At 41.9% G+C, this 25,030-nt stretch overlaps 2 protein-coding genes across 5 annotated transcripts in view; one reads left to right on the top strand and one right to left on the bottom strand.

Annotated features, from left to right (window-relative positions):
* Positions 1 to 25,030, top strand: part of LOC133649627 (cell adhesion molecule DSCAML1-like) — a 91,471-nt gene that overhangs the window by 54,272 nt on the left and 12,169 nt on the right. The gene's annotated exons all lie outside the window — the stretch shown is intronic.
* Positions 1 to 25,030, bottom strand: part of LOC133649501 (uncharacterized) — a 33,381-nt gene that overhangs the window by 6,321 nt on the left and 2,030 nt on the right. The window contains exon 2 of the mRNA XM_062046089.1: positions 8,969 to 9,137. Coding sequence (XP_061902073.1) covers positions 8,969 to 9,137 — 169 coding nt within the window. The remainder of the gene's footprint in view (positions 1 to 8,968; positions 9,138 to 25,030) is intronic.

Here is a 25,030-nt window from a genome sequence, read left to right as displayed (position 1 = left end):
CACTTTGACTGCCAATTTAGAACAGGAAATGGTGAGAAAGACACAAAATGACGCTTGGTTCCACTCCTCTATTCTTCGCAAGGATTATGAGGTTTTTTTCATCTAAACGGGACTTTATAAATCTAATTATACATGTGCCTGTAAATACTTTACATATATACTTACATTGTGTATATAAAACCTTAATCGAGGTGTTTGGATGTTTTTAAGGGCTTTTAAAGGCAGAATAGAGCGACTCCCATAGCCTCCATTGTAAGTGGACTTTTAATAGCATTTTGTTAATATTTAGAATGCATGAAAATTATAATTATATGTGTTCTTGTCTTAACTAAGGATTGTGAATGATAGGCAAAATTCCAGTTCCCCTTTAAGTTCAAAGTTGACAAACTAAAAGACGTAGAAACCCTGGGGACTAGTACCACATACCCCACATAGTACCTTTATATTGTAGAACAAAAGCATTTTGTTCATGGTAAAAAAAAAAAATCTGGGCCAGGTCTAAATTACGGTTCTTTGGTCTTAACCTTACGATATACTTTAAACACTTACTAATACTGATTTTCACCTAAGCTATTTCCATCACTGCGTTTATTAATGTTAAATTACACGTCTCATTTTCCAAGTCATCTGATTCACTTAAGACAAGTGAAAGCAACGAGGCTTGTGCCAATCTTCAGTGAAAATAAGTGAAGTAGTTATCTGGCCTGGATTGGGTTAAGAAATAGGATTTAAGTAAAGAGGTTTTACCCCCTTTTCTCCTGCTTTTCATCCATTGTGTTGTTTAGACCAGTTGAAGATGGATTAGAGCATGGGGATTACGGCACGCGTTACCAAGAAATTGTCTTTAAGGAAACACTTGTTAAGAAGTTTGGTGCTGATTTGCTTCTCTGTCTTTGTTGGGGCCACTTCTTATTGACAGCAATCATTTTCCTTTTAATCCATGCTTATCCTTTCATAACAGCTTTTTACTTGTTACTAGTCGGTTTAACTCTGCTGAGATGAGGGCGCAAAATGATCTACATGTTAGGAGTTTTATGACCTTGTTTTATCAGTTTGAAGTGATTGTTACAAATGATTAACATGTCACATGGTCTTGTGGCAGAATTGATTATGATGGAGTGTGCAAGCAGAAGTTTCTCTCGGGTTTATAATGGAATCTGGGTAAAATATGTGTTATATGCCTCTGAGAACGAGTGTCCTCTACAGTGTACATTTGTTTTTAGTCTTATTTCTAAAATAAAATAAAAAATAGCCCTGAAATGTAAATTGGTGAAATGGTTTTCAAGGGGTTTTAGAAATATGTTTCTCTACTTCATTGTATTGACAACACCATTTCCCTTGTTGTAGATAACAAAAATAAAGCATGGAGAGAATACAATTAAATTCCACTATACATAACAATTAAAAGATTTATTGCACCAGCCTATTTTATGATGAACAGTACTAGTCATACAGGGCCCAGTGGGGTCATGAGGAGACATAATCAAGAATCAAATGGAATCCCTGGTGGTCCTCCAAGTGTCATGTTCCTACATGACCTCTCAATCAGACCTATTGATTTGCCTCTCTATTTGCTGACCAAACACACACAAAGGTCACATAAACACTGCACAACCGATTCTGGATGGAAGGCTGAAAATATATTTTTTTAAAACAGCGTGACGTCTATGTTGTTGCTCTGGATTAGTGTGAGTCACATCAGCATGTTTTTTATTTTCTAATTCTCCATAACAAGAACTAGTAATGTAGTAGGGAATTTTGGCTCAGCTCCCTAAAAAGAGGCCGGCTCCTCAGATGTTGCTTAAGTTATTTATTACTGAGATACAAATACAACTATTTCGAATATAAAAATATAAGTATATCAAATGTTTATTAATTATATGGCTTCATTTATATGCTCAACATGGAACAGATTTCTACAAAAAACAAACAGACTCATCTCCATCCATCCATCCATTTTCTACCGCTTGTCCTTTTTGGGGTTGCGGGGGGTGCTGGAGCCTATCTCAACTGCATTCGAGCGGAAGGCGGGGTACACCCTGGACAAGTCGCCACCTCATTGCAGGGCCAACACAGATAGACAGACAACATTCACACTCACATTCACACACTCAGGCCTATTTAGTGTTGCCAATCAACCTATCCCAAGTTGCATGTCTTTGGAGGTGGGAGGAAGCCGGATTACCCTGCAGTCACAGGGACAACATGCAAACGTCACACAGAGAGGCCAGAGGATTGAACCCAGGACCTTTGTATTGTGAAGCACATGTTAAGTTAAGTTAAAGTACCAATGATTGTCACACATTGTGTGTGTGACCCATCCCCTTGTTCACCCCCTGGGAGGTGAGGGGAGCAGTGAGCAGCAGCAGTGGCCGCACTCGGGAATCATTTTGGTGATTTAACCACCAATTCCAACCCTTGATGCTGAGTGCCAAGCAGGGAGGTAATGGGTCCCATTTTTATAGTCTTTGGTATGATTCGGCCGGGGTTTGAACTCACGACCTACCGATCACAGGGCGGACACTCTAAGCACTTGGCCACTGAGCAATCATGTGCCACCGTGCTGCCCATAGATTTTACACAATATCAAAACAATACACAAGAAAATATGTCTTCGGTTTCTTTCATTCAGACAACTTTTAGGTATAATAGATGGAGTTTTTTTTTGTTACCTGGGTGATAATAGATTAATAGTTTATTATACCCAAAACTTATAAGAAACTGAACACTTATTTAATGAGAATACATAGTCAGCATTTAATTCAAAACAATAAAAAAGCAACATCCAGGTAATTTTTCTAGTGAAGATTGGCATTCATAAACACAAAGTGTTTGAGCTTTTAATTCCCGCTGCTCCATTGTCCTCACCTTTCCAGCCTGTAGTCTCGGATTCTGTAGCAACGTTCTCTCACTCTCTCGTCTCCCTGTCCCTCCTCACTGTTCAGTAAGTGTAACCCCTCTGTCTCCCTTCTACTCAGTGTCGACACATACAGCACCACACATTTTGACCGATCATGCGTACTTTGTAAAGAGAATAAAACTTTACTAGTTCAATTCTAAGAGCCATCTCCTGGGTTATGTTCACACTGCAAGTTAATTCCGATTTTTTTTAGCCCATATGTGACATTATGATTTTTTTTAAATGTCCAAGAACAGTACTATCCCGATATTTTCAATTCCGACCCAGGCCTTTTTTGTATGTGGATATACAGTAAATCCGACATTTATCCGATGCAATGGCAGTCTGAACAATCAGTGTTCACCTGACCATGGAATGGTGACAAATGTCCCACTTCTTCGCCAAAACAGTGGACAAAGGAGCAAAGAACAGTAAGTGGTGAAAATATGTATTAGAAGTGACAAGTGCCCCGCAGCCCCATAAACTACCATAACTAAAATTATTGCTTGCTTCCCTAGTCTCATACATGAATAATTATCGTTGACTCCAGTTGCATAAACTTCTTGAAATTGTCATAAATGTGCCAGGACTTACACCAACACGAATCGAGGCCATGTTTACTTCCGTAAACACAAGGCTCCCTGTGTGACGTCATGTTTTGATTGCATGTTTGTCAGTTCTCGAACGCATTTGGTTCACATTAGACATGTATGAAAGTTGCATATTTTTTGGGTAATGTGATCGACTACATAAGAAAATCGGATTGAACAAAAAATTCCAAATTGGCCATCATACCCTCCAGGGTGAATGTAGACCTGTTGTTCACGATAAAGAGCTGAATTATTCGTTGATAAAATTACTCTATTGACACACTTATTTCGGACACCTGGGGTGTCATGTAACAACAGACGTAATCAAATCCAGAAAACACAAATAAAAATTCAGGTGTATTAAAGCGTTTGCACGCACAAATCCAAGCACATTTCTTTGCTACATCGCAATCTTCTTGGAGACGGTCACAGACATGTGCGTGGCCCCGTACGCCCCCTCATTAAAAAAATGTGTTTAATATAAATTGTTCATAAGTCTCTGATGAGCCCATCAATCAGTCTAAGGAGTAAAGGTTGGCACTTTTTTACGTGAACTGTTACCCAGCATCATCTCTATGTGTAGCTAAAGCATCCACAGCCTGTAGAAATGTACATATGGCAGCTATGGAGTTGGTGTGAGGCAGCGCACATTTCCACGTCAACGTCCGTTGTTTTTATATCTCTACTTTGCTGTGGAAAAAGGGCGTACGGCAGGTTTTTCTGCGTACGCAAGCTTGTCACATGACGCCCCTGGCCATTACTCTGACAAAGAAGTAACAATGAAAGAACATTGGATGTCTTTTTTTTATGGCCGTTCATCCAGAAGAATATTTGTGAGGTCGGAGGTCAATGCTGTTGGACTTAAAAAAAGTGCCCCTGAATCTCTATTCCAGTTAATCCCAGTTCAAGTTTCTCGACACCAAACTCAACCATGTCAGGTTGGGTTATTTGTTTTCATTGCTGCCTAGAATTTTACCTGTGCTTGCTGGTAAACATTGCTGATTTATGTGAGTGTGTGTGTTTATGTGCATTCGTGTGTGTGTGTGTGTGATTGTGATTCTGCAGCAGTTAATCCCCGTCTCTCTCCACACTGGGCAGTGACACTCCTCTGCCACCAGCACTCTAATGGGTGGGTGTTGGGGGGGACAGGGGGGATGTACCGGGCAGCTCACTCAGCACCGCTAATGCAGCTCACGGCCTCAGGCCATGGGCTAAGCTAGAGTGCACCTCACCACACACAAATACACGCGCACACACACACACACACACACTCACACACACCATATTTTCAACTCTGTTGTTTATCTACTGTTCAACCAAAACAACTTTGTTGGGGATGAAGATCATCCACTGCATATTTTTTTAAGATGATTTAACTACTTGGTTTTGGAAAGAGACGATTTAATGATTGATTGATGCTTCAAAGTCAGTGGAGGCTCGGTGACCGTAGGTTAGCATATTCATCCAAACCGCGTTTTGTGTGTGTACGTGGTTTTGGTCTCTCGGGACCCTCATTATCACTGCTGTCCCAGATGTCACCAATCACATGAAACACACATCATGAATAATGGAGCCCTATTTCTACATCTCTCTCCACTTTCCTCAACTCCCACCCTCCATCACACGTTTCCTCAGATTCTTCTACTGATGCCCTAATCTGCGGCCTGTTTCCTTCTCTCTGTGACGGTCCATTTAGTTTTATGCAGCATCGTCTGCCTTGTCCGCTCCTAATGCGTTTATGGAGGAGGAGCATGGCTCTGTGGTGAGGAGTTGTATCTATGGAAACTACATCCTTTTGCAAAAGAAGACTTTTACGAGGGTCCCCACTGTCCATTCAGCACCATACATGTTCTCCCCACCCACCCATCGTTCAACATCCCATCCCCCATGTGTTTACTGTTTAAAGTCACACAGGGTAATTTGGGACAGAGCAGTCAGCGGAGCAGAAGAGCAATGGAAACTGGACTTTCCCTCTGTCTGCTCTGCTCTGCCCCTCCTCTCTTGTACCTCCATTCTTCTTCACCTTTGTGTCCTCTTGTCATGTCTGTCCCGCGACTGTCCGACATTAGCAGTGGCAAAGAGAAAACATGATTGAAAGACGAGGTAAGCCCCCTGAATTGCTCGGGAAAGGGCGCAGCGGTTTGGATTACACAGTGAAGCGTAGCTTTTTAATGAAAACATGACATATCTGCGGCTGCCTCCCCCCCATCCAACATCTACGAGAAAATGAACAGATAGGAGGCGAGAGCGAAAAGGCCGATATTGCTCATGCAGCGTGGTCTTAACTGGCAGCGTGACTTCTGCTCCATCTGAGCAGTTCGGTCGCCTGAACAAAGTCTCTTTTATGGAGGAGATGCAGCGGGGTGGGCTCCCATTGCACGATTACTTGTTATACTTCGGTTGGGCCAATAAAACCTGCTTTGAATGTGAATTGAAGGAGTTAAGAGGACGCCATTCATGGATGTTAAGTAAGTGTGAAGCAGAATAAAAGCCAGAAAAGTGTATATATTTAATAGCCTGACACCTGCTTCTACTCGTGCTTTTAATCTACACCACTAGAGAGAGGGAGCAATGTTAGGGTGAAGTGGGTGTGCACTTTGAATACAGATGCAACACCCTCTTTTTTATGCATACGCTTTGAAAGGATGATGCGCACACAGACATGGGCTGTTACCTCCTCTGCGGTTTTCACTTCTTTCCTTTAGCCTTCCCCCCCTCTCAATCAAGTCTTTCAGTCCAATGCTGCTGCTTTAGCTACAACTTCCACAACTCCCTTCGTTGTGCTAAGTTTATAGAATGCTTTATGTTTTGTTCTTACAGAGAAACAAAAGTTGTCTTATTTTAAGCCTGGTTGTTGATGGCTCTGCGTGTATTGTGATGTGCTTATAGCAGTACCTCAGAGAGTCGCGACACAATACAGCAATGTTTTTTCTTCTTTCCATGACAGTCTCACTTATCTGATCCATTCCTCCCCTTTTTTCTTCTCACCTTCTTTCAGCGACAGAATACAGTTTTTCCGAATGTCAAACTCAGAAGATTGTCTGCATTTGTCCAATCCCACTGTTGTACATGTCCACTGTATGCTTGTTGATATTCTCCTCTCATCAATGGTTGGTTGGTTGGTTGATTGGTTGTTTTATTTCAAACATGTATGAAATATTACCTTGATACATCACATATTTTCCATTTCTTTTAACATGTCCGAAAAGGAAGAAGCAAATCCTATTTAATCCAACCCCTTTCCCACTTCATAGCAACGGCTAACACATTTGTCCATTTCCTGTTCTCAATATTTAACACAATTTACATCAATGAGTTCAACATTTCTTTTACAGGAATAAATAGTTGAGTCAGTTATAATTTACATAATGACATGAAATTCTTGTTTCAATAAGTTCAAGAAGATTATCATAATTATTTTTCATTGTAATTTGTTAACACTTGTTGTTTGAACAACCTCTTAAACTGCACCAAGTTAGCACACGCTTTAAGTTGCATTTTTCTGTAACGTTATATGTTTCCTCTTGTTTAGAATAATTGTTGCACATTCTTGGGTACGAAGGTCCTCGGTTCGATCCTGGGCTCGGGATCTTTCTGTGTGGAGTTTGCATGTTCTCCCTGTGACTGCATGGTTTCCCTCCGGGTACTCCGGTTTCCTCCCACCTCCAAAGACATGCACCTGGGGATAGGTTGATTGTCAACACTAAATTGGCCCTAGTGTGTGAGTGTTGTCTGTCTATCTGTGTTGGCCCTGTGATGAGGTGGCGACTTGTCCAGGGTGTATCCCGCCTTCCGCCCGAATGCGTACCCGCGACCCCGTAAGGGACAAGCGGTAGAAAATGGATGGATGGATGGTCCGCCTTTCTTCTTCTACAGTGTTTTTAGAGTCCAGTAAAACTGCTTCCGGGTAAACTTGTTATAAGCCCCGCCCACAGGCCCCCGCCCCTCATGCTAAAACACTGCCATTATTTTGTTACCGTAAAAAAAGAAGCAAAACCGAAAAAAAGAAACAAAACCGTAAAAAAGAGAGGCAATCATAAAAACTTTTGAAACACATACAAACATTAAAAGTGTCCAAAAATATGAATATTGGCATTATAAACATCCACCAAAAAGATTGTATTTTTTTCAATGTTTGTATTTATGCCAAATTTTTGCCAAAGCTTGTTTCGGTGCCAATACAACTTTTTGTACGATGTCAAAAAAAAATTTCCGATACCAAATCTTAGTGACAGTGTTCTCCCTTTTCTGTCTACACACCGTGTCTACTTTTAAGTACTCCATGCGTGAGCGTTGCCGAACATGCTCCTCTGCTCGTAAAACCAGCAATGTCACGGCGTGACGACGGCGTGACGACGGCGTGCCGTCATGCCGTAAAAAAAATTTAAATAAAAAGGGAACCGGTATTTTTTAGCGGCGGTATAGTACCATTTATGATTCATTACTATCGCGATACTTAATTAGTACCAGTATACCGTGCAACCCTACTTCAAGGTATTTTATACAAATCAGGTTGATGAGTGGTATTTTTCTACCCTGATACCATGTAAATAAACAGACAATGTTAGATCATATTTCTTTTACTTAAGTGTAAGTAAATGAAATACAAAGCAATGGTATACAAAACGATATGATTTAAAAACAAAGTGTACCGGATTTTACAAGCAAATTCAGGCTTTTGTCCACAGTGTCCAACAGTCAGAAAGTCGTCCCCTCAGTAAATTATGAATTCATGAGGGTGAGGCGATTCCTAATGGTCTATTTCAGCTGTAAATAACAACAATACATAAATAATAAATGTCAGTGTTTATCTCATGGCAATATAAACACATCAGATTGAACATTAGCCTGATAGCATTAACATTCGGTTCACTCGAGTTGAGTCAACAAACTACACAAATAGCGTGTCACTGGCTACTTTTACAACATGTAACAGAATCAATAGTGAATATTTGATATTATTTACCTTCGTTCCACTCGTCGTTCAATACACAGTTTGTTGTGTTTACTAAGGGGAGGTGACGGCAAACATACACAAGGGGGAAGTATATACAAATGTTTATTATATATATATATGGACAATATATGGCGCGTCCCTGGGTTTGCGCGGCCGTGGGCGTGTCCCAAGGTGCGCATGGCAGGCAGGGGTCTGAGCCGTAACAGTATCCCCCCCCTATGGACAGATTCCAGATGTCCCAAGACAGACAAACGAACAACATACTCACGACACAAGGGAGGGTGGAGGGGAGAACTGGTGGTGGGTCGCCGGCCTAAGTGTCCCCGAATCCACCGGGGACGAGTCTGGTGGCGGCGGCGAATAGAACGGCGCTGAGGCCGGCGAGGCGGGCGACTTAGGAACGGCCACCATCTTGGCCGTCGGTAAGGCGGACGCAAGTGTCGCCATGGTGAGTCTCGCCGGAAATGAGGATGAGACGTCGGCGAAGAGGATGACGTCATCGGCGGCGTGGAAGCGGCAGACGTCATCGGCGGCGTGGCAGCGGTAGACGTCATCATAGCCGGAGACGAGGAGGGCAGCTGAGGAACTGGCTGAGGTGCTGAAGCCGGCGCTGCCGGCTGAGGTGCTGAAGCCGGGGCTGCTGGCCGAGGTGCAGAGGTTGGCGCTGCTGGACGAGGTGCAGAGGTCGGCGCTGCAGAGGTCGGCGCTGCCGGCAGAGGTGCAGAGGTCGGCGCTGCAGAGGTCGGCACTGCTGGCCGAGGGGCGAAGGTCGGGGCCAGCCTGGGAGCTGGTGGAGACACGGGGGATATCCTGGGATTTGGTGCTAGCTTGGAGGCTAGTGCTAGCTCGGAGGCTAGCCGAGGGGCTGGTGCTAGCTCGGAGGCTAGCCGAGGGACGGGTGCTAGCTCAGACGCTAGCCTGGGGACTGCTGCTAGCTCGGGGGATAGCCGAGGAACGGGTGCTAGCTCGGGGGCTAGCCGAGGGACGGGTGGTAGCTCGGGGGCTAGCCGAGGGACGGGTGGTAGCTCGGGGGCTAGCCGAGGGACGGGTGCTAGCTCGGGGGCTAGCCTGGGGACTGATGCTAGCTCGGGGGATAGCCGAGGAACGGGTGCTAGCTCGGACGCTAGCCGAGGGACGGGTGCTAGTTCGGGGGCTAGCCTGGGGACTGCTGCTAGCTCGGGGGCTAGCCGAGGAACGGGTGCCAACTCGGGGGATAGCCGAGGGATGGGTGCTAGCTCGGGGGCTAGCCGAGGGACGGGGGCTAGCCGAGGGGCTGGTGCTAGCTCGGGGGCTAGCCGAGGGACTGGTGCTAGCTCGGGGGCTAGCCGAGGGACTGGTGCTAGCTCGGGGGCTAGCCGAGGGACTGGTGGCTGCGGCTGGGAAAAGCGAAAAATAGGTGGAATTAGTCTGGCCGGGGGTGGCCTGTCTGGGTGCGACTGCCTCACCCCATCAGCACAGCCACCAGTACTATCCCCCCCCTCTGAAAGCGGATGCCAGACGCTTCCTGTTGACTGAGTCTCTGAGGGTGGGAGGAGGGTGTCCAGGCGATGACAAAATTCCTCCTTGCTCATATCGCTACTGAACATGCCTTTCCATGACAGCTTGGCAGGACAAGACAAATCCTCCGGTTTGAAGTGAAAAAAAGAAAAGGCCATGGTGAATGGGGCAAAAATAGGAGAGGAAAAAAAAATGTCACTGGGGTTGGGGCTAAAGTCACTGGGGGCCGTCAGGTCCCTATATATAATTTGGCGGGAACTTACTGTTGTGTTTACTAAGGGGAGGTGACGGCAAACATACACCAGGGGGAAGTATATACAAATATTTATTATATATATATATGGACAATATATATATATATATAATAATACTAAACAATACAACTAAACTAAGGAAATGGAGTGTGAACTAGAATACAAGAGTGTGTATGGTGTAAGACTATGTGTAGTATTTAACTGGAATGTGTGTTACCAAGTGTTGAACGAGATACGAGGAAGTCCAGGGGGGCAGACAGGTGATCCGGGATACACGCGGGGGTCCGTGGGGCTGAGAGGGGCGTCAAAAAGTCAGAGTCCAAAGTGGGGGGTCGAGGATCAAGGGATGCAGTCAGAATCCAGAGGGGTCCAGAGAAGTGAGGCGCACAGCTCACTTCCAAGGCGACGGAGGGAATTCTGCGGGGGACACGGGAGAAACAAGGGACAAGTAAGCCACGGAGAGGGAAACAAGACGAGAGAGCATAAAGCTTGACGCTTACGGTACACCATGAGAAAACTAAGTTCCCGCGCCGATCCTTGGGTCCACCCTGCTTTTATCCGGCACACCCTCATCAGTAACAGGTGCGCAGATAACCGGTGAGTGTTTGCAGCTGGATGCTGCTGCAGGGCGGAGACGCGCGCGGCGCGTCCCTGGGTTTGCGCGGCCGTGGGCGTGTCCCAAGGTGCGCATGGCAGGCAGGGGTCTGAGCCGTAACACAGTTCCCTTCAAACTACAATGTCGGTGTCCCAGTTATCAGTTCGCCTCACCGCTTCGAAGTCCAGCTGAATACTTTATATTCCTCTTTAAATATGTTTAAAACAGTCCCTCCACTTCCCGTAGTTTCACGTATTGAAATTAAGTTTGTAAAAATTAATAAACAGCATTAAACTGCATACTTCAAATTTAAGACTCCGACTGGGTATAAACACTGCAAGATACTTCCACTAGTCAGTGTTCTTCAGCACACTTTTTTGTTCTTTTTTCTGTTCGTTGGTAAGAAATACACAATAAATCAGAAATTAACAAGTTGTCCTTGCATACTGTAATGGCGGCTGAAATTCCGAATACAAATCTTAAAAAATGCCCAAACAGTGTTCAACCAATTAGTGTTCGACAACACAGTACGCCCCTCTATGGTTCCTGGGAACCTCCGAAGGTTCCACCTCACTAGTAAGAAATAAAAATAGGCCATTAGTAACTAGACCTACAGTTTTTAGTGGAAACACTGGGGTTACTTTATTTAACCGAGTAAATCAGAACGTTCCTGTAAAGGTTCCTGCGGTAGAAAAATACCTTCTGATAACAAGTGCAAAAGTGTTGCAGACATAATGCAGGACGTATTTTCATATAGGAGATATTTCCTATATGAAAAAATTAACATCAGCAAAACAATTAATCAGTCCATTAAGTCATTTAGCAGTTATAAAAGTATCAAATTATATTTCTAATATGATTTATTATGATTTATCATTATTATTATGATTGATTGATATCTAATATTTTTTATTTCTGACACGTACACAGACGGAATATTGTCCCTGCCTTTGCAGCGCGATCGCTTTCTCTCTCACTGCCATTTCGAAACCGTGCCAGTTTGCACAAACACTGTAAATAGAATAGAATAGAAAGTACTTTATTGATCCCTGGGGGAAATTCAGCACCACAGTTTGCTCACAATAGACAATAAACACTTAGGTATTTTTACATGTGAATAATATAAATACAGTCTATTATACAGCATTATTCACATGTGAATAATCTGCTAAATATACACTCAAAACTGTTTTAGTCTTGATAACTCACAATGGGTGTGCTAAAATGATCATCTTTGCATATTTTTCCTTCAGTATTGTGGCTGTTCTAATAATCAGCAAATATTCTGCCTATGAAGTCTGACAGATACGCTAAATGGATTGTGCTATCTATTTTGCTCATTTGCAGCCCTTTAAAAAACACTTGTGATTTAGGGCTATATAAATAAACATTGATTGATTGATTTAAGAGACGCAATCCTCTGTGCACGAGCTTCGTAGATCAGCTTTGCGTGTGCCATCAAGTTTAGACGTGTTATATCACACACAAACCTTTAATAGATCAGGTGCATAGTCTTTCGTGCTATTTTCTTTCAATACACTCCAAAAGTGTTTTTGCAAATGCACACTTATGATTAATAATGCAGCGACTTTCACGCCTTGGGTAGAAGTTAGATATTTCATATTGATGTCTATGAAATAGACAGTGAGGAGTGCCTCCTGCTCTATTACAGTCAACCGTGGCATAAAAAAATTGTTGGGCTAAAAGCAAACAACTAAATTAATTATATAAGTGAAGGTATAAATATTAGATTTTTCATAATAAAAACATTTTTAAATACCCATACCTGTACCTTTTTGTTAAATCTTTATCAACAATGTTTGTTTTTTTCTAGAGAGCCGAAGAGGATTTTTATCAAATAGCCTGACATTGGCATACTTTCCCACATAACTGCAGTCTATTTATAAATTACGTAATTTGCATAATTGGCTATGGTGTATTTCAATCAATCAATCAAAGTTAATTTATGTAGCCCTCAATCACAAATGCCTAAAAGGGTTTTACAAACTACAACGACATCCTCAGATCTGATCCCACATCCGGGCAAGAAAAAACAACCCAACGGGAAAAATGAGAAACCTTGGAAGGACCGCAGTTGGGTGGGTGACCGGTGCAATGGATGCCGAGTGGATACAGTTAACAATGTGAGTCTCGTCCATAGGGAGGTAAGCAGGGGGATCCTCTTGCATGTAGAAAAGTTGGCAGTGCAGAGACGTCACCAACTGATGCGCAGAGAAGTGGTCCACTCTGGATCCCTGCTTGGAACAGCTAACGCATCCTCCGTGGAAACTGATTCGTGGCCACCTGATAACCACCCAGGAGAGGGGGGCAGAGCAGAAAAGAGAGGCAGCAGTTCAACTGGTCTAAAAAAGGGGCCTATTTAAAGGCTAGGGTGTATAAATTATTTTAAGATGGGACTTAAATGCTTCTACTGAGGTAGCATCTTTAACTGTTATAGGTAGGGCATTCCAGAGTACTGGAGCCCGAATAGAAAACACTCTATAGCCAGAAGACTTTTTTTGGGCTCTGGGAATCACTAATAAACCAGAGTTCTTTGAACACAGATTTCTGTCCGGGAAATATGGTACAATACAATCAGCAAGATAGGGTGGAGCTAGACTGTTTAGTATTTTAAACGTAAGTAGTAAAACCTTAAAGTCACATCTTAAGTGCACAGGAAGCCAGTGCAGGTGAGCCAGTATAGGCGTAATATGATCAAACTTTCTTGTCCTTGTCAGAAGTCTAGCAGTTGCATTTTGTACCAACTGTAATCTTTTAATGCTAGATATAGAGGGACTCAAAAATAATACGTTAGAGTAATCGAGACGAGACGTAACAAAGACATGAATAATGATCTCAGCGTCGGTGGTGGACAAAATGGGACAAATTTTAGCGATATTATGGAGATGAAGGAAGGCTGTTTTAGTGACACTCTTAATGTGTGACTCAAACAAGAGAGTTGGGTCAAAGATAATGCCCAGATTCTTTACCGAGTCGCTTTGTATAATTGTTTTGTTGACAAATGTTAAGGTGGTATTATTAAATAAGTGTCGGTGTCTAGCAGGACCGATGATCAACATTTCTGCTTTGTTAGCGTGAAGATGCAAAAAGTTTATGGACATCGATTGTTTAATTTCATTTAGACACGCCTCCAGATGACTACAATTTGGTGTGTTGGTCAGCTTTAGGGGCATGTAGAGTTGGGTGTCATTAGCATAACAGTGAAAGCTAACACCGTATTTGCATATGATGGCACAGATAAGCAGCATATAAATGCTGAGGAGTGCAGTGGCAAGAACCAAATCCTGTGGAATTCTGCTCGTTACCTTAACATACGCCGAGGTCACATTGTTATGGGAGACGCACTGCATCCTGTCAGTAAGATTGGAGTTAAACCAAGAAAAGGCTAAGTCTGACATACCAATACATGTCTTAACACGTGCTAATAGAATGTTATGATCGACGGTATCTAAAGCAGCGCTGAGATCAAGTAGCAGCAACATGTATGACCAGTGTTGGGTTAGTTACTGAAAACCAGTAACTAGTTACAGTTACTAGTTACTTTATTTCAAAAGTAACTCAGCTACTAACTCAGTTACTTACACCAAAAAGTAATGCGTTACTGTGAAAAGTAACTATTTAGTTACTTTTTTTCTTTTTTTTTAATTTTAAGGCTCCCCGTTAATGCCCTTTTAGCCTTCATTTCAGTACTGTTATTGCACTGGAGAATAATACAATCTGTTGATCAACTTGATATGCATTTGCATCACTGAACTCTGCTAAGCAATGTGGTCTACATACAACACGCAAAGAGCAAAGATATGTTTCAAAGGGCCATTTTGGGCCAGAATAAATTGACAAAACTATTTTAAATAGCTGCAACATAAGCATACGTAAGTAACAAACCGCATTAATAACAACATGTCACAACATAGCTGTAAACCTGGCTTCACCCAAGGAAGGCACACATGACATGATTATATGTCATGTCACTATATACCGCACACATACAGCTATACACACGCCTAACCAGGCGTTTTTTTCTCTCAAGGAATTGTGAAATAAAATCCTGTCTTCAGGAGATCAACACTGTACTGAGGCCCCAGAACACTCTACGTTTTTTCCCAGTTTTAGTTTAGAGATAAGGAAAAGATTGGCCTGTCCCACTAGGATCCCCTCTTTATGTTTGTGAACTTATTAGTCTATACATTTAGAGTGATGTGATAATCAAACACTCTAGAAGTCTAGAATGAAAGAGTATATAAGAGAATTGACAGTGTGTGTACCTTCAGTGCTGAATGATGAGCAGAGGCAAAGTTTGGAGTGTCTTCTTTAGCTTGCTTTCCATGTTTATGTACTCACTGTCCAGGTACTTGGAACATGGTCTCCGTGCCATTTGCTGTTTGATGCCCGATATCATGCTAATTAGCTGCCTGAAAGCGGGTGACTCCACTGTAGAAATAGCCTGCATGTCTTCTAGCACATACGCTGCAATGGCTCTATCAATGTTGTCCTGGCTAGCAGTCCCTCCGTTAAAATCCTTAGGTGGTGGTGAAGTGGCATCGGAGTCTGTGTCTCTCTTTACTAGCTTCGTCGAAGCATGTTGCTTTTGTAGCTGTTTCAGCAGATTTGAATTGCTGTTGTTGGGCAGGAGATGGAATCTTTGATCCAAGACACAACTTACATTTAACTAGCTCTCTGCTAGCTCCTAGCTCCATAGAACACGCCAATACAATTCAAACACCTGATCAACACACACAATCACTCAGCCCAAAAGACCGTTCACCTAACCCAAGGTTCATAAAGCTTATATATTTTTTAAAAAGTTACGTACGTGACGCGCACATACGGTCAAGCTATCAAATGTTTAGCAGCCAAGGCTGCATACTCACGGTACCTGATATTCAGCTGGGAATGACTACAACAATAAATAAACACAAGACATATATATACTCTATTAGCCACAACACAACCAGGCTTATATTTAATATGCCAGAAATTAATCCTGCATAAAAACACCTGCGTGTTTGTAATGCTAGCTCCTAGCTCCTATGCTAGCTCCTAGCTCCATAGAACACGCCAATACAATTCAAACACCTGATCAACACACACAATCACTCAGCCCAAAAGACCGTTCACCTAACCCAAGGTTCATAAAGCTTATATATTTTAAAAAGTTACGTACATACGCAAAAAAAGTTGCGCACATACGGTCAAGCGATCAAATGTTTAGAAGCCAAAGCTGCATACTCACAGTAGCACGTCTGCGTCTTTGTCATCCAAATCAAAGTAATCCTGGTAAGAGTCTGTGTATGTCCCAGTTCTCTACAGGCGTCTGTGTATCGAAGTCAAAAGTCCTCCTGGTTAGAGTCTCTGTTATCCGAGTTCTTCCATCTTGACTGCATCTTTCGGGAATGTAAACAAAGAAGCGCCGGCTGTGTACTGTTGTTGCTGACTACGTTCGAAAAATACGTCCATTTCGCACCGACAACTTTCTTCTTTGCTTGCTCAGCTTCCTTCTCCATAATGCAATGAACATGATTGCAACAGATTCACGAACACAGATGTCCAGAATACTGTGGAATTATGAAATGAAAACAGAGCTTTTTCGTATTGGCTTCAATGTGGAAGGCATACCCGTGTTCGCCGGTCTACGTCACGCGCATACGTCATCCTCAGAGGCGTTTCGAACCGGAAGTTTAGCGGCAAATTTAAAATGTCACTTTATAAGTTAACCCGGCCGTATTGGCATGTGTTATAATGTTAAGATTTCATCATTGATATATAAACTATCAGACTGCGTGGTCGGTAGTAGTGGGTTTCAGTAGGCCTTTAAAGGTTCTATCCCTTCATGTGTTGCAAGTTCTGTACGTGAACATGATGTTCATATACTGTTTGGTGTATTGTAATTGAGTCACATAACTTACATTCTATCATTGGTCTATTAAGCAAGTATTTTTGTTTGTTGTCAAATGTATTATTTGTTGTCCATCCATTTTCTACTGCTTATTCCTTTCGGGGTCGCGGGGGGTGCTGGAGCCTATCTCAGCTACAATCGGGCGGAAGGCAGTGTACACCCTGGACAAGTCGCCACGTCATCGCAGGGCCAACACAGAGACAGACAACATTCACACTCACATTCACACACTAGGGCCAATTTGTATTTACAAGAGTTGTATGTAACTGGCAGTCACAGTTAATTTGCGCCGCTGTCCCCTGGTGTGCTTCAAGGATCTATTTTTGGACCAGTAAGGTTTTTCTTATATTTGTTGCCCCTAAGCTCGTTAATTGACAAGCACAACCTTTTCTTTCTTCAACGTTAATCATTGTTTATTTTACAGAACATCCAAAATCACTTGATTCAATTTTAAGTACACAAGAGACATCAAAGCTTGGAATTCACATAATTTTCTACATTCAAATTAGTTCAAAACAGAATGGATTGTGTATTGATGTAACGTTGAGTGAACGCTGGCGCTCTGCTTCCGCTACTTTCCAGTTTTATTTCTTCTCTGAAGTAGTTTTTAGGTGCTTTTGAGGTTTTTTATTGCTGAATAGCCCCTGGCACATGCCTGGTTTTACTGCACTTTTTAAAGATGATCTCATTATGGTAATCTGAGAAATCTCTCACCTGCTGATCCTCAGAGTTTGGCGAAAGACGCCACTTCCAGTTTGCCGCCACAATGTGGATGACCAGATCAATCAATCAATCAATCAATGTTTATTTATACAGCCCTAAATCACAAGTGTCTCAAAGGGCTGCACAAGCCACAACAACATCCTCGGTACAGAGCCCACATAAGGGCAAAGGAAAAAACTCACCCGAGTGGGACGTCGATGTGAATGACTATGAGAAACCTTGGAGAGGACCGGCATATGTGGGTAACCCTCCTCCTCTCTAGGGGAGACCGAAAGCAATGGATGTCGAGTGGGTCTGACATAATATTGTGAAAGTCCAGTCCATAGTTGGATCCAACATATCAGCGAAAGTCCAGCCAATAATGGATCCAACATAATAGTGAGAGTCCAGTCCATAGTGGGGCCAGCAGGAAACCATCCCGAGCGGAGACGGGTCAGCAGCGCAGAGATGTTCCCAACCGATGCACAGGCGAGTGGCCCACCCCGGGTCCCGACTCTGGACAGCCAGCAGATCAAATGTTTGGATCTCGCTGATTTGGATGCTTTTGATCCATGTCCACTCTCCGGTGACTGCTCATCTCCAATATTCTGTTGCTGAATTCCTGCAACTTCCGTTCTCGATTGTTTCGTCCTCAGCCAGTGACGCTTCATCGTCACCCTGACATAGCTTACCAGCCCTGCCGAAAGGTACATCCACCATGGGTCCCGCAGAAACCAACAGCACAGTGACAACATGCCAATACAATCTATTTGGTCAAAAACTTGCCGCCCGCCACGGAACATTGGCCTGGGAGTCGACCACAAAGTGTTAGCCCTGCCTAGCTAGGTCAGCTAACCCAAGACATCAAAATGACAGTGCTAACGCCATGTTCAGTCTTCTAACATCCGCTCACTCACAAGCAAAGGTCAGCTCATCAGGATCTCCCTACTGACCATAAACTGGACTTAATTTGACTAACAGAAACATGGCAACACCTCAATGATTTCACAGACCTTAACGGCGCAACTCCCGAGTTTGTTTACACTTCCAAACCTCGCGATAATGTGTTTCGAGAAGTGGAAAGTCTCACTGGTCTGTGCCTTCTCCCGCCTTCTGCTCCTTTCAATCCACAGTTTTGCAAATATCTGGACCTACTCCCACAATCATTGCTGCAGTGTACCGACCACCAAAATATAACAAAGATTTTATAAGTGATTTTTTCAGCTTTTTTTCAGTCATCTTTCTTCACTTCCCCCCTATTATTGTACTACTGGGGGATTTAAATTTCCACATGGACAGCACTAATAATACAATCTCCAGTGAATTTTCATCCTGTCTCCAAAGCTTTGGTCTGCAGCAGTACATCAACTTCCCCACTCACTGTAAAGGACACACGCTTGATATGGTTTGCTGGTCAGGTCTAAATGTTGTAAATGCAACTTCCAATTCACTACCCTACTCCGATCACCTGCTAGTATCTTTCACTGTCAAATTAAGTTTTTCTATAATTACCTTTCCCCGTAATATTTGTTCTCGCAAAATCAAGGACATCAACTCTGACGCTCTTTCCACCGCCATTGACAGCCTCCCCAGGATAGACTCTCTTTCCTCTGCCGATGAACTGGTCACTTACTACAATAATCTTCATCATCTATGTGCTGGCTCCAGTGAAAAACAGAACTGTCTCTTTCACCAACTCTGCACCCTGGTTTACTGCCACATTGCGCAAATTAAAAACCAAGAGACGCCAACTTGAACGTCGCTACAAAAAAACTGGACCCACTATACATAAGGACATGTACATCCAATACCTTCAACATTACAAAGACTGCCTGAACAACACCAAATCATCCTACTATACATCGTTAATCAGTTCTAATGAAGGCAACTCCTTAATACTTGTTTCTCTTCTCGCCAAAATTACAAACCCACCGCATTCACTTCGCTCTCATATGGACTCATCCGTTTTTTGTTGTTCCCTTATGCCATTTTTCAATTTCAAAATTACCAAGATTCACTAGCAACTTACTTTCCCTCAGCTACAGTAAACCCTCCCTGCCTCCCTCATCCATTCATTTTCTCGTTTTCACTGGCTTCTCAGTTGGACATTACTGCACTTATCCATCGATCCAAGCCATCCACCTGTCATTTAGATCCCCTCCCAACTTCTTTGGTGAAAGTCTGCCTCCCCTCACTGATCCACCTCATCACGAATATCATCCATTCTTCTCTCACCACTGGAATTGTTCCCTCAGCTTTCAAAACAGCAGCCATAACACCAATTCTGACAAAACCTGACTCAGATTCAAATAATTGTAAATCCCTTTTCAAATCGACCATTCAATTAAAAAAATCCTTGAAAAAACTGTCTCCTCCCAGCTTCATTTCCACCTATTGTGAGATAACCTATATGAACAATTCCAGTTTGGTTCCCGCCCCCTGCTCAGCACTGAAACAGCACTCGTAAAAATCACAAACTATCTCCTCCTGGCAGCTGATTCTGGTCTTCTCACTATCTTCATCATTTTAGGTGTCACTGCAGCCTTCAATACCATTTAACACACTGTCCTCCTAAATAGACTTCACAATATTGGCATCACAAACACACCCCTTCATTGGTTTAGATCAGAGGTCGGGAACCTTTTTGGCTGAGAGAGCCATGAAAGCCAAATAGTTTAAGATGTATTTCCGTAAGAGCCATATAATATTTTTTAACACTGAATACAACTAAATGCGTGCATTTTTAAGTAAGACCAACATTTTTAGAGTATAATAAGTCTCTTATTCTTTTTTAATAACATTGTTATTCTGAAGCTAACCAATAATAAATAAAATACCTCTTACCATTAATGCGACTTCTTGAACAGGTGCGGTAGAAAACAGATGGATGGATTAAAATGCATGAGAATGTTTTATATTTTTAACGTTATTTTTAACACTGTGATTACCAGTGAATTATTCATTACTTATCGTGTTAAGCAATGTCAGATGAGATTGATCTGAGAGCCAGATGCAGTCATCAAAAGAGCCACATCTGGCTCGAGAGCCATAGGTTCCCTACCCCTGGTTTAGATCATATCTCTCCGACCGCACTCACTTGTTAAACTATGTTCATCCAAATACCCTCTGTCTCCCGTTTCCTCTGGTGTGCACCGAGGATCCGTACTGGGTCCTCTGTTTTTCATAATCTACATTCTACCTTTTGGCAATATTTTCCGTAAATTTGAAATAGATTTTCACAGTTATGTGGATGATACCCATACCTCTCTACCCAACCCACTACTTCTCTTCCTCCTTCCTCCCTTACAGACTGCCTCAATGAACTCAAGCAGTGGTTCTCATAAAATTTCATCCAACTCAACAGTAATAAAATCAAAATCTTACTTGTAGGTACAAAATCCATTGTAGCCAAAACCAACAGCTTGTCCATCACTCTCTGCAATTCCTCCGTCTCACCCTCCACCCAAGTTAAGAGTCTGGGTGTCATCCTCGACAGCACACTCTCTTTTCAAGCCCACTTAAACAACATTACCGGGTCTGCTTAATTTCATCTACGCAATATTAATGACCTTAGCCCATCCCTGACCCCACATACTGCTGCCATACTGGTTCATAGCCATGTCACCTCTCGCCTGGACTATAGCAAATCTCTCCTGTTTGGTCTCCCTCAAAAGTCACTTTACAAACTTCCGCTTCTCCAGAACTCTGCTGCCCGGATAATCACCAGAACCCCTTCAATTCAGCACATCACCCCTGTTCTGCAGCAACTCCACTGGCTACCCATCAAACGCCATATCCAATTTTAAATAATTCTCCTCACTTTCAAAGCTATCTATAACCTTTCCCCGTCATATCTTTCTGACCTGCTCCACGTCGCCAAGCCCTCACGTCCCCTAAGATCTTTGTTATCCCTCCATCTCACTGTCCCCTTATATAGACTATCCGCCATGGGGGCCCGAGCCTTCAGCCGCTCAGCCCCTCATCTTTGGAGCTCACTACCACCAGAACTTTGCAATATGGACTCAATTTCCCTTTTTAAATCAAGACTCAAAGCACACCTATTCCCGACTGCTTAGCCACTGTAAATGTTATGTCTTTTTCGTTGTTGTTGTTATTTTGATTTTTTTTTTTTTGTACGGTGTCCTTGGGTGCCTCGGAAGGCGCCCTATAGGTAAAATGTATTATTATTCTCCCTAATGCTGGGGTTCTTTGCCCACTACTGCATACCTGTGGCAAAGAATCAGGGTGTTAATCTGAACAACAATCTGCGTAAACTCTTTAATAGACCAGAGTATTTACAACTGGCCTGTCAGCCAAAGTGCACTTTTTCGACAAGTATGGACATCTGAATAATTTGTAGCTTGAAATAGCTTCTTACATTGTTCAGTCAAAGGTACAGAAGCTGTCAATTGTACCACAAATTTGCTTGTACTCATACTCCTGGTAATTTTAAGTACTTTAAAATGTTTTTTTTATCTGAGACATAAAGGTTTGGCTAAACGTTATGCACCAACAACAACAAAAAAATAGGGCTGCATGTTTGTTTGAATGGTTACAAAACAGGAAATACCTTGTTATTATTTAGCAACTAAATATTAATAGTTTTTTTTTTTATTATTTCCAGTAAACTTCCTTTACTTCATACCTTACCACCTTGCAGCCACACAATGTGTGCTTTCCCTGTTTTATCTCTGATGACGGAGAACGTTGAGCTTTAATAATTGCTGAAATCACACCAAAACAGAATGAGGACGGCAGTGAGAAGACCCTAGCAACAGGGACAGGATGGAGAACGTGTGAAGGAAGGAGGGAGGGAATGAGGGAGGGAGGAAGCGTGGGGGAAAGATGCAGAACATCAATAAATAATGGGCTCACAGAGGAGGTGGAAATATGGGCCTCGTTATCTTTGCGCCGACGCCTTCATTTGCATGTGGAAAAATGTGGCTGCTGCTAACGCTCGTGCTCACATTCAGTGCACACACAGACACACAGTTGTGGACTAAAAGGGGCTACTGTGTGCATCCTATTTATAGACACTGGTTGGATTTTTTTCATTGTTTTCCTCTTACACATTCATAATTCCATTTACCTTGTTACTATTATTATTTGTCCCTGTGGTAGTGAGTGTGTGTGGGGTCACGGGCATGTAAAATGAACTGGAAGACCTCTTATAGCACAGTGGTAATTTTTTAAATGTAATTTAATAATTATTTAGCTGTTTTCCTTTAAGTGCCTGATAGGTTTAGTCAACAACATAGTTTGTAAAACAAAAACATTCAACTGCATCTTCGGCGATGAAAAGGAGAAAATAACAATCCATTTACAATTAAAGTGCTGTACTTGTAATATGATTACAAATTCCGATATTTCCCCTTTAGAAATGTTTTCTTTGCCACTAATGGGTTTTATTATAGCTCAAATAGACCTCTTGCTAAATTGCAACAATGTCCGCGCTCCTAGAGGCAAAACAGCTTCTTTCTGGATGGATGGACTCTTTCAAGAGCCATTTATGTTGAATAAAAATGTGTGCAGTAAACCAAAGTAAGCCTTAATAGTTCAGAGTTTTATGTAGATGAACACATGTTCTCATTTTTGCCACGTTTGTGTCATAATTCTCTGTGCTATGAAAAGCACAACAATCCTGATGGCTGTTGTCCTCTGATGGACGTGATACCAAGACCATGTTTACTTAATTTAAATTAACTAAAAGAAGACATTTGGGATGCTTTCTTACATAAAATTGAAGTGAGTCACATTGCATGTCAGACTAGACATTGCAAGAAACAGCTGAAAAAATAAAAGATAAAAAGACTACATTTTAGAATTATTATTTTTTAAATGTGTGAAATTATCTGTCCATGCAGCTAGTCAATTTTACATGATAAGATATCCTGAATTAAGATTTGTTTATCTAGCAATCTGCAGGAATTTTAAGACAGAATACGTTTTTTATTTTGAAAACAAGCATCATTCAACTTGCAATTCTTAAATTAAGCATCCTCAAGATGTTGCAGAATCTTTAAACAAGATTTTCTATGCAGGGAAAGCCAACATATCTCTGTATTTGAATAGTTAGTTTCTATTTTTTAACAGTTTTTAACTAGAATAGACAAAATAAATATTCATGCTAAAATTAAGATTATGACGTAAAGTCAACAACTAAAAATAAATGGCGAAGTTGGTAGAGTGGCCGGGCCAGCAATCGGAGGGTTGCTGGTTACTTGGGTTCAATCCCCACCTTCTACCATCCTAGTCACGTCCGTTGTGTCCTTGGGCAAGACACTTCACCCTTGCTCCTGATGGGTGCTGGTTAGCGCCTTGCATGGCAGCTACCGCCATCAGTGTGTGAATGGGTGAATGTGGAAATACTGTCAAAGCGCTTTGAGTACCTTGAAGGTAGAAAAGCGCTATACAAGTATAACCCATTTATCATTTATCATTTAAAACTAGGGAAATTTCTCAAATTAAAAATTTTCATCTTTGTGAGTGTATTTATCATAGCATGCAGAGATTGTCAGTGCAATGTAACAATGTAAACTTATGCAGCATTTTAAAAAGCCTACTTTTTGTGCTGCATGTAATGCTGCAGCTAAAGTGTGTGTGCGTGTGTTTGTCTGTGCATAATATGTGTGTAACGCTATCTGTATACAGATTTTTCGGCGCTTAGCTTGCCAAGGAGAAACCAGAGCTGAAAAACCCTCTCTTCTCAATAATGTCCTTTGATACTTCGCCTCTTGATGAAATACACAAATGGACAAATACAAGTGGATAAGTAGTGCGCCGCCATTGTTCAGTAGAACTAGAGAACAAGGCTACCACCTATAAGGACGTATCATTTACAGAAAATAAAATAATTCAAAAATCAGGCATATCCACCAATAGCGCAAAGCTTGTTTATGTTCTTTTTTTTGGCTTGTGGTTTATTCTTGAAATAAAATGTTATTAATGAGATATAATATTAGATATTATACTAATTTGCTGTGTCCCCAATAACACATAACATATATGGCTAATAATATAGCATTTTTACCTAAAGCAGATTGGTTTTGACATCTGAAATGCACAAAACACATCGGAGTGGCCCCCACATCTTTCATTTTTTCTGTATGCTATATTATTTTATTATCAGAGAATCACCTGCCAGCAGACTGCAAGTATTTCATGCTTCATTTTCAAAACTATAAAACACAAAAACTAAGTACTGTATTTGTTTTGCATTTTTTTCCCTTACTGGACTGAAACTGAACCTAATCGTGACTTTAAAACCAAAGTACAAACACAGCCTGACTAAATTTGGACCCCAAATTAAATTTCATTTTGAACCCCCATAGCCCATTACAAAAATGTGTTACACTTTTTTTTATCTATGTGAAACAATTTTTTGACTTTTTTAAATCAAATTTGAATTTCATTTTATACTACTAAATTAATACATAGGAAATAAATTGTCAATATATTTTGTGCGCAAAACAACAAATTTAACAAAGTTGAAACATTAATTTACACATTTTAACACCTGTCCGACTGGAATTCTAACCCAGTACTTGCGCTTACAAGCCCAGCAGTAACACAGCATGCCACGGGGGACTTTGTAAATTGCAGGGGGAAATTTGCCATTG

This window comes from Entelurus aequoreus, linkage group LG05 (genome assembly GCF_033978785.1).
Source record: "Entelurus aequoreus isolate RoL-2023_Sb linkage group LG05, RoL_Eaeq_v1.1, whole genome shotgun sequence".
Taxonomy (NCBI): Eukaryota; Metazoa; Chordata; class Actinopteri; order Syngnathiformes; family Syngnathidae; genus Entelurus; species Entelurus aequoreus.
The sequence above is the reverse complement of the archived record's forward strand: the minus strand, read 5'-3'. Positions and strand labels throughout refer to the sequence as shown.